The 9,745-nt window shown below is 37.8% G+C and overlaps 1 protein-coding gene across 1 annotated transcript; it reads left to right on the top strand.

Moving 5' to 3' along the window:
• LOC110928738 lies at nucleotides 1–8,833 on the top strand. The gene is made up of 9 exons (XM_022171773.2): nucleotides 1–126; nucleotides 974–1,055; nucleotides 1,507–1,680; nucleotides 1,772–1,888; nucleotides 1,986–2,153; nucleotides 2,351–2,397; nucleotides 2,483–2,846; nucleotides 3,019–3,300; nucleotides 8,310–8,833. Exons 2-9 carry the CDS (start codon nucleotides 996–998, stop codon nucleotides 8,727–8,729), a joined length of 1,632 nt encoding a protein of 543 aa, XP_022027465.1. The 5' UTR covers nucleotides 1–126; nucleotides 974–995; the 3' UTR covers nucleotides 8,730–8,833.
• Nucleotides 8,834–9,745: the final 912 nt, after the last annotated feature.

Raw genomic sequence — 9,745 nt, 5'->3', positions numbered from 1 at the left:
CGCAACGACAACGCATATTTAAAGTTTTAAACAATGAATCCCTCCTTAAACCCTCAAAGGATGTATTAGTGTTCGTAATAACAACTCCGGCAGCCCTCCTTAATCCCGTTTTGCTTTTGATTCCAGGTAACCAATTGATCTATCGGTCCTTCTTATATATTATTATTGATTATGTGGACTTATACATATGATTATTTAACACAAATCTTGAAAACATTAATATTTTAGAAGTTAAAAAAAACCCACAAATCTTGAAAACATTAATATTCCAGCCACTGAAACTTGTGAACAAGATGACAACATAATATGTATGTTTTGTAAATTTAAATAGCCAGAATGTAAGCAAAATCAAGCAAACGACTCCTGGTTTTTTCGCTGATTTCTTTCGGCCCACTTGCAACTTTCACCATCCCCTTTGGCACAAACTAATTAAATACAGTTCATTGATAATATATTAAATTTACCAAGTAAATGCAATAAAATTGTAAATGTAGATAAAATTTGTTTTATGGTATATGATATTATATTATTTAAGTCATGGAATAGGAAAAGGGTTTGGGTCAAAAAATTGGGTGAAGGAGATGACTTATGATATTTTTCATAAGAGGGTTTTTTTTTTATTTTTTTTATGTGTCAAAGAAAATGCATGCTTCAAAAACTACATTCTTTTAACATTGTAAATTGTCGCAACCAGTACTTGTTATTCAAATTTTTGGGGGTCACCGGACCCTCTCTTGACTCCACCCCTTTGGTTCTGCCTGATTGTGAATTCTTCCTGAATATCTTTTGTAATTTTTCTAAGGTTTACTATAATTGTTTTATATTTATACAATATTAATAATTTTAAGGTTTGTTATAAGTTAAAAACCTACTAAAATATATTATAAACTAAAATGCGTGTATATGATTATGCATGTCGATAACAATATTGTTAGAGGGGATATTGTTCGATTGTGTTTCCGGGTATATGCAGATTGCAACTGCCATTCTACAGCATGGATTTGTTCAACACTGAATTTCTTGACATCTGTATCGAAGGTGCTAGAAGTAAGAAGGTAAATCAAATTCCAGTGTATGAAGTTGCATTTAGTAGTTAAGAGTTTAATACAATGATTTCGATTTTTTTTTATATATTCTCGTTTAGATTTTGTAAAAGACATGATAGTCAGGGCCGGCCCTGAGAATTCTTGTACCCTGTTCGAGCTCGAAAAAATTTGCCCTTAGGCCTTAATGAAATTGGGTGTTGAGCTCACTAAAGGTCTAACCCTAATGTCAAAGGGGTTAATAACTAATCTAAATCATAAGAATAGTTTTGTAAGGGGCCTATGTTGGTGTTTGTATGGGTGTACCCTATTAAAAAAATATTTTACATATACATATCGGGTTTTTTTCATAAAAGAACGTGCCCCTTGAAATATCGGGCCCTGGCTGGTGGTCCTCCCCGCCCATCCCCAGGGCCGGCCATGATGATAGTATTAATACTGGATTTTTTTTTTTTTTTTGCAGAAAACCGTAGACTCGAAAATGAATTTAATTATGAGCCTTATGAGAGAAGTGGAATGGAGGGAGAAAGCTGCAAAAAAAGCAAAACAGGAAGTTGATAATTGTACCTTAGATATTAATCTAGAGATGGATGAGCTTATAATGGCACAACAACAAGTAAAGGAATCGAATGACAAGGTGATAAGTTAGTTCTACTTCTCGTATTTATGTTTACTTTCTATACTGTTATGTTTGCTGATGAGAGGTTATTATGTTTTGACTTCTACAGCGTGCTAAAGAAGTATATGCACAAAGGGTTGAGTTAGCTACTGAAATGAAAGAGCTTCAATCCTGTGTATCGGGTGTGTTGAATGAAGGAGATGGATGTGTTGCAACTATTGATGAGGTAGAGTTTTTTACAAACATGGATTATTTAATCAATTAGCACTTGTCTTGATTTCGCTAGATGCCTTTTGATTACTATTAACCTTTTTTTTAATTAGATGTGTAAAGCTTTGGAGAAGAGATTAATTTCAGCCATAATTAAAAAGGAAGCAGCAGATAAAGATAAGTTGGGAAAAGAATTAGCACTTGCATATCAAAAAAGCCAAATGGAAAAGTTGGTAACAGAATCAAAGAGACTAGAACAAGAAGCAATGGAGAATTTAAAGGTAGTAATCCACCAAAACAATTGCATAATGACAGTGGTTGTCGTTTTCGTCATGATAAGGGGGTGTTTGGATTTAGAAGCACAAAATCAATATCGGCTTTTAAAATGTCATAATACTCTGATAATCATTTTGCAAATGCAATCCCAAACACCCCCTAAGAGTAAACTAATCCACATATGACTTGTCTCTCTTTACAGTTGCAGAAGTTCCTCATAGATCGTGGCCATGTACTCAATATGTTACAGTATGTCACAGTAATCGATTCCCTTTGCATATGTACTTGAAAGCTGAAAATCTTGTTTTACAAACTTTCGTTGATATTTTTGCAGAGATGATATATCTTGTAGATGTCAGGATGTTAAAATTCTAAAAGCGGAGCTTGAAGATTATAAAGATGTCACTGAAGATTATCTGAGACCAATAATACAAGAAATTCCACCGATGCATGATTGTGAAGGTTACAAATGTTGTAATATTTTGAAAGGAGCTAATGGAAGAACGGCTGCTGCTAGTAGAGAGGAGATGGGAACAACAAAGACTGTCAAGTGCCGGATAAATGATATGGATCAACTGGACAAAGGCAAACAAGTAAGAATTGGGCCCAACTTAAAACATGTGTATCAAGCAAACCAGATGGAAAAGTTGGTAGAAGAGTCAAAGATACTTGATCAACAAGCAATTGAGAATTTTAAGGTAGTTATCCAGCAATAGAATTGCATAATGGAAGTAGCTTTCATAATAAAACCGATTATCTACTATTCAAATATCACAATACATATATAATCTGATAATCAGTTTGCAAGTGTGATCCCAAACACCCGAAGAACAAATTAAATCCACATTATGACTTGTCGCCCTTTTACAGTTGCCGGGATTCCTGCGTATAATAGAGATGTCTGAAGATTCTCAAGATGAAAGTGAGATATCGGTTACTGAAGATTATTTGAGGCCAACCATACAAGAAAGGATACCCATGCAGGATTCGGAGATGAAACCCGAGTTAGCTGATTCGCATACGGATCAGCTAAACAAAGTCAAATGGGCTAGAACCGGGCCTTACTTAAATCATGTGTATCAAGAAAGCCTGATGGAAAAGTTGGTAGAGGAGTCAAGGAGACCGGGACAAGAAGCAATGGGGAATTTAAAGGTAGTTATCCAGCAAATAGTTGCATAATGGCAGTAACTGTTAAATTGGTAAGGTCACGATGAACACACAAACTCACAAATACACACACTCAGAAAATAAAAGATTGCACACTTGTTTTTACTGCTCAATATTTCTGAATGAATAGAACTGAAACTTCAACTTACATAAATAGGGAAATAAACTTAAACGTGCATATGCACTACTTGCAGAAAAATAGCTAACAAACCATAAAACTAGCAAGAATAAGCCTACGTGACTGACTCATTCTATTGACTTATTAGAGTGAAAAACCAACGGTAAATAAGTTGCCAACTAGACTGCCAAGTGAATGTTGACATTGACTTTCAACACCCCCTCTCAATGTCATATTCCACAATTCCCATACTTGCACTGTGCTGCTTCAGCTTCACTTCAGACAAGCTCTTTGTCAAAGAATCTGCAACTTGTTCTTCTGTACCAACAATTTCCAGGCTGATGTCACCACTTAACACTTTCTCTCTAATAAAGTGATAGTGAACTTCAATGTGTTTCGTCCTAGCATGAAACACTGGATTTTGAGCCAATTTAATGGCAGAAATATTATCACACCATAGCTGCACCGGATACTCCACCTTCTGGTTTAAATTCTTTAACAGTTCGACAAGCCACACACACTCTTGGGCTGCCATAGCAGCAGCCCGATACTCAGCTTCCGTCGAAGATAATGAAACAGTTGGTTGACGCTTACTACACCATGAAACAGGACTTGACCCGAACAGAAAAACATATCCAGTTGTTGATCTTCGTTTATTCACATCACCTGCATAATCGGCATCACAAAAACCAGACAGCTTAGGTTCAACTTCTTTTCTGAATTGTATACCCTTTCCTGCAGTAGCCTTAATATACTTCAGAACTTCTTTCAAAGCTACCATATGTGGTTTCCTCGGATCTTGCATAAAACGACTAAGGACCCCAACTGCAAATGCAATGTCGGGGCGAGTCAACGTGAGATAAATCAAGCTACCGACCATCTTTCTATACCTTGTTGGATCATCCAATTTTTTTCCTTCAGTGGCATACAATTTAATATTCCTGTCCATAGGAATTTTTGCTGGCTTACATGAAGCTACTTGGAACTTGTGCAACAGATCACTGGTATACTTTCTCTGATGTAAAACCATTCCATCTGTAGTGTAGTCTAATTCTAGGCCCAGAAAATGTTTGAGCCTCCCAAGATCTTTCATCTTGAACCGAGTGGACAGATTAGACTTTAATAGCTCAATTTCTTCTTCAACATCCCCTGAAATGATTAGATCATCTACGTATACAAGAATAAACACAACTTTCTCACCAAGTTTCTTGACAAACAGACTAGAGTCGGCTGAAGTAAGTTGGTATCCATTTTGTTCTAAAAATTCTGCAATCTTACCATACCACGCCCTTGGTGATTGCTTCAATCCATAAATTGCCTTTTTCAACTTGCATACATATTCCGGATGCTCTAGACTTTCAAATCCCATTGGCTGAACCATATGAATAACGTGATCGAGTTCACCGTACAAGAATGCGTTATTAACGTCCATTTGCCAAAGTTTCCAGCCCTTGCAGGCTGCTAAGGCAAGAAGAACACGTACTGTTGTGATCTTGGCCACCGGACTAAACGTATCTTCGTAATCTAACCCGTATTCTTGAGAGAATCCACGAGCCACCAAACGAGCCTTAAATCTGTCAACCGTTCCATCTGTTTTCTGCTTTACCTTGTAAACCCACTTACACGAAACCAAATTGACATTGTGAGGTTTCGGGACCAATTCCCATGTTTGGTTTGAAACAAGAGCATCCATTTCTGTTTTCATTGCGTCTAGCCATTCTTGTTTCTGACTAGCTTCTTGAAAGCTTTCTGGTTCACAAAGTATGTCTTCAACTGTAGCAACATGGGAATACATGAACGCATACTTAGAGTTCGGTCTCTTTTCCCTTTGTGAACGTCTCAACCCAGCTTCTGATTCTGATGTTTGTGACTGAACAGGTTGCTGAATAGGCTGATCAGATGGACTTTCTTCAATGGTTTCATGATTCTCAGTGTCTTCTTCCACCATTGACCATTTTACTAGAGAAGACTCCAAGTCTTCAACCAGCTGTTTTGTGTCTCCTACTACCTGATTATCAGCCCCCCACCAAGAGGATGTTTCATCGAATACGACATTTCGAGAAACATGTATGTTTCCGGTGTTTGGATCACAACACCTCCAACCTTTCCTCTCCGGGTCGTAACCTACAAAAACACAGCGAACTGCCTTTTTCTCCATTTTATGACGGAGATGATTAGGCACAAACACATAACACACAGAACCAAACACTCGAAAATAATGAACTGTAGGTTTGGTTTTGAATAACCTTTCAAACGGTGAAGCATATTTCAAGGTTTGAGATGGAGTTCGATTGATTACATAATTGGCTGTTCGCATCGCCTCAGCCCAGAATCGACTTGGAAGATTCTTGTCATGAACCAAACATCGTGTTACTTCACCAAGATGCCGATTCTTTCGCTCGGACACACCGTTTTGTTGGGGTGTGTTCGGGCATGTGAGTTGTCTCCTTATTCTCCTCTGCTTTAAATAGTTATCGAATTCATAAGAGAGGTATTCTCCACCATTATCCGATCGCAAGCAACCCACCTTATGGCCTGTTTCTCGTTCAGCCTCTGCTTCAAACAACTTGAATTTTTCGAACACTTCTGCTTTGGTTTTCATGAAATACACCCAACAGTATCTTGAATAATCATCTATAAACGAGACCATATACCGCATACCTTTAATTGAAGTGTGCTTGGAAGGACCAAAGACATCAGAATGCACCAGGGCCAGAGGCGACTCGGCTCGAGAATCAGATGACGAAAACGGCTGCTGTTGCGCTTTACCATATTGACATCCAGCACACACAAGACTTTTATTGACTTCGACTTTTGGTAACCCAGCAACCAAACTCTGCTCCATCATCAGTTTCAGTTTGTCGTATCCAACGTGTCCTAACCGATGGTGCCACAAGTCAGCATTTTGTGTACCCTTTGTCTTCTCGACATATGCATGTTCAGCAGACAATACATACACTGTCTCATTTTTATGGCCTTTTAGAATTGGAATTGAGGGAGTCTCAAATTCCTTAAAAACCTGCACATCTTTTGGACCAAATAACACATAATTACCTTCTGAAGTTAATTGAGGAACTGACAGAAGGTTCTTCTTAACCCCGGGTACATGATACACGTCTGACAATTTCAATTCCCGCTTACGATCTTCCGAGGGAAAATTGACATTACCAATGTGGGCAATGGAATGTCTAGAATTATCTGCTATGACTACAACCCTGCTGCCACCATACTTCACTGGGTTGCTTAATTTGGCTTTGTCACCGGTGAGGTGATTCGAACATCCCGAATCAACGATCCACTCATCAAGTCGGTTAGGGCGTTGGTCTATAGTTGTTGCTATGTGTGCAGTGACTCCTTCTTCTACATGAGCGGCTAGGGCATGAACATCCCATGCTTCTTCGTTTTCAACTGTTGCTGTATTCCCTTGTTCAGTTGGTGCCGATCGACAATCCTTGGCCATATGGCCCTTACGACCACACGAATTGCACCGGTATGGAAATCTCCGGCGTTGATTATTGGATTTACGGTATCCATGACTACCAGAGGTGTCGTTCTTTTCCTTTTCAGATCCCTTCTCTATCCCCCTCTTGGACTGGGCCTCTTCATTGTTGTTATTGGGCCTATTATGTTTGTAAGATGAGCCCTTATACCGATCTCTACCTCTAGGCCTGTTATTTGCATACAAGGCTTCTGCATCTGGTTTCACTGTTGTATTAATAGACAGATCTGCAAATTGCTTACCTAGGTTTTCCTGGGATGCCAATAAATTCTCGAACTCTGCTAGAGTTGGCTGTGTAGGCCACCCTTGAACCGCCGCTACGAAGCTTCGGAACTCTTGTTTTAGACCGTGTATTATGATACGCTTCATTCGTGCCTCACCGATCTTGGATTCTGGATCAAGCTCTCCTATTTCTCTGCACAAAGTCTTGATCTTATGAAAATATTGGGGGATTGTTAAATCCCGTTGGGACACCGACAACAGCTCGTTCTCTAGAAGTTGCAACTTTGAATCATTCTTCTTAGAGTACAAGGTAACAAGTATATCCCAAGCCTCCTTTGGGGTCTTGGAGTCTCGAATATGCTCCAATATTTCATCTTCGACTGTGGTCTTCAAAACAAATAGGGCTTTACCGGCTTTCACTCTCCATTTCCTCAACACGCCATTCTGATCTTCACGTAATGGTGCTACAGTCTCCGAACCGTTCACTACCTCCCATAAATCTTGGCCTTGCAAGTATGACATCAAACATGTAGACCAAGAATTATAGTTGCTGTTGCTCAATTTCTTCACACCACCAACGAGTTGGATCTCTGACATGACGTAAGCTAGAACCGATTGGCTCTGATACCAATTGTTAAATTGGTAAGGTCACGATGAACACACAAACTCACAAATACACACACTCAGAAAATAAAAGATTGCACACTTGTTTTTACTGCTCAATATTTCTGAATGAATAGAACTGAAACTTCAACTTACATAAATAGGGAAATAAACTTAAACGTGCATATGCACTACTTGCAGAAAAATAGCTAACAAACCATAAAACTAGCAAGAATAAGCCTACGTGACTGACTCATTCTATTGACTTATTAGAGTGAAAAACCAACGGTAAATAAGTTGCCAACTAGACTGCCAAGTGAATGTTGACATTGACTTTCAACAGTAACATTTATGATAAGGGTGTGTTTGGGATTTGACACTGTCAAAACTGAGTATCGACTAATTAAAATATCACAATACTCAATAATCTGATAATCAGTTTGCAAGTGAAATCCCGATGCAAATAAGACGTTTAGTATTATTTAAAAAAAATCCCAAACACCCGCTTAGAGCAAAATAATTCACATTATGACCCGCCCTTTACAATTGCAGGGGTTCCTTCCTATAAAAGAGATGCTTGAAGATTCTAAAGATGAACGTGAAATATCGGTTACTAAAGATTATATGAGGCCAGTAGTTCAAGAAACCAAACCGAGGCGGGATTGTGAATGCTATAATTGCGATAATACTTCAGAAGGAGTTGTTGCTAATAGAGAGGAGTTGAGAACAAACAAGATTAATGTCAAGTCTCAGATAAATGATTCAGAGGAGATGCAAGAGTTAGTGAATTCGTATATGGATCAACTGGAGAAAGGTAAGCAGGCTAGAAAGGTAGTAAAGAGACGAGAAAAAACAAAAACAAAAACAAAAACGTGCAAGTACTCCTCGGTACATAATACAAAGAACAAGGTAATGAAGAAATGGATGAGGGAGGGTCGATCGCAGAACCATGAAGAAAATAATTTCGATTAGATGTGGCCGGCCGGATGGGTTTACAGATTATGAAAAAGATCATTATGATACGGATGCAGTTACATTATTTCACATTTGAATGTCTTGAAATTGATCTTTACACATTTTGCAGTTGAAACTAGACTTCTTAGTTTTTTTTTATGGTGATTGGTATTGAAAACAAAAAGCTTACGTGTTGTTTCACCGTATATTTTCCATCCCAACTATTTGTAAACTTGGCCACATGAAGAATATACTAGTCTTTGGTGTTTCAAGAGAAGTGGGACTTAAGTGCTTTTTGTTGGGAATCAGACTTCATAGTTACAGCGGAAGTGTGAGACATGGATGAATTCTTGTTCGAGATTGAACCGAATTGAATATCCATGTTCCGAAAGGATGTATGAGTGCAGAAGGATCAAACGAAAACAAACTGGACAATTCAGATAAAACTGAATGTCTTGATACCGGAAAACATTGCCGGTATACACACATATATATATATATATGTCATAGTTTTGGCGGTTCAATTGGCGGGAATAACTGCTCCGGCAGTTATTTGAAATCACCCGCTTATCAAACCAAATTACATAAGCTATCATCCTTAATTCGAATACGTATCATTTAATACTTATACAAGTTCGAATAATATAAACATAATAAAGTTTAATAATAATTCTAACACTTTTCATATAGGAACAAATTCAAGTTAAGTGTATTTCAGAAGTTTGTCTGAATTCTTATGGCTTGAATTTTGAAATTTGGTACGATTAACTCTTATCAAAATGAGTTTAATCATAAAAGACTTGGTTAGTAATATTATTTGTTATGTGTCTATTATCTAAAGTTTAAAACAAGACGGTCATTCATGTAAATACGTTATAATTATGGATCGTTTAGGTCAAAAGGTTGTGAGCAGTGAGCGGTCATTCAAATGACTTACAATGAAACCTTGAAGAATCGGCAGCGCTATAAGTATTCAACGTAATTTTTCAAAATAAAGCAGTTTAATATAGTGGCTATTGTTTCTTTATAGTGAC

The sequence above is a fragment of the Helianthus annuus genome, chromosome 4 (genome assembly GCF_002127325.2).
Source record: "Helianthus annuus cultivar XRQ/B chromosome 4, HanXRQr2.0-SUNRISE, whole genome shotgun sequence".
NCBI lineage: Eukaryota > Viridiplantae > Streptophyta > Magnoliopsida > Asterales > Asteraceae > Helianthus > Helianthus annuus.
Note: the sequence above shows the minus strand (reverse complement) of the source record. Positions and strands in the feature narration are given on the sequence as shown.

What these genes read in the sequence shown, in the direction of transcription:
- LOC110928738 (XM_022171773.2), top strand. Translation starts at nt 996, where the DNA reads ATGGATTTGTTCAACACTGAATTTCTTGACATCTGTATCGAAGGTGCT. An exon ending in GTGTTGCAACTATTGATGAG is followed by an intron (nt 1,889 to 1,985) that starts GTAGAGTTTTTT and finishes TTTTTTAATTAG; the next exon opens with ATGTGTAAAGCTTTGGAGAA. An exon ending in AAGCAATGGAGAATTTAAAG is followed by an intron (nt 2,154 to 2,350) that starts GTAGTAATCCAC and finishes CTCTCTTTACAG; the next exon opens with TTGCAGAAGTTCCTCATAGA.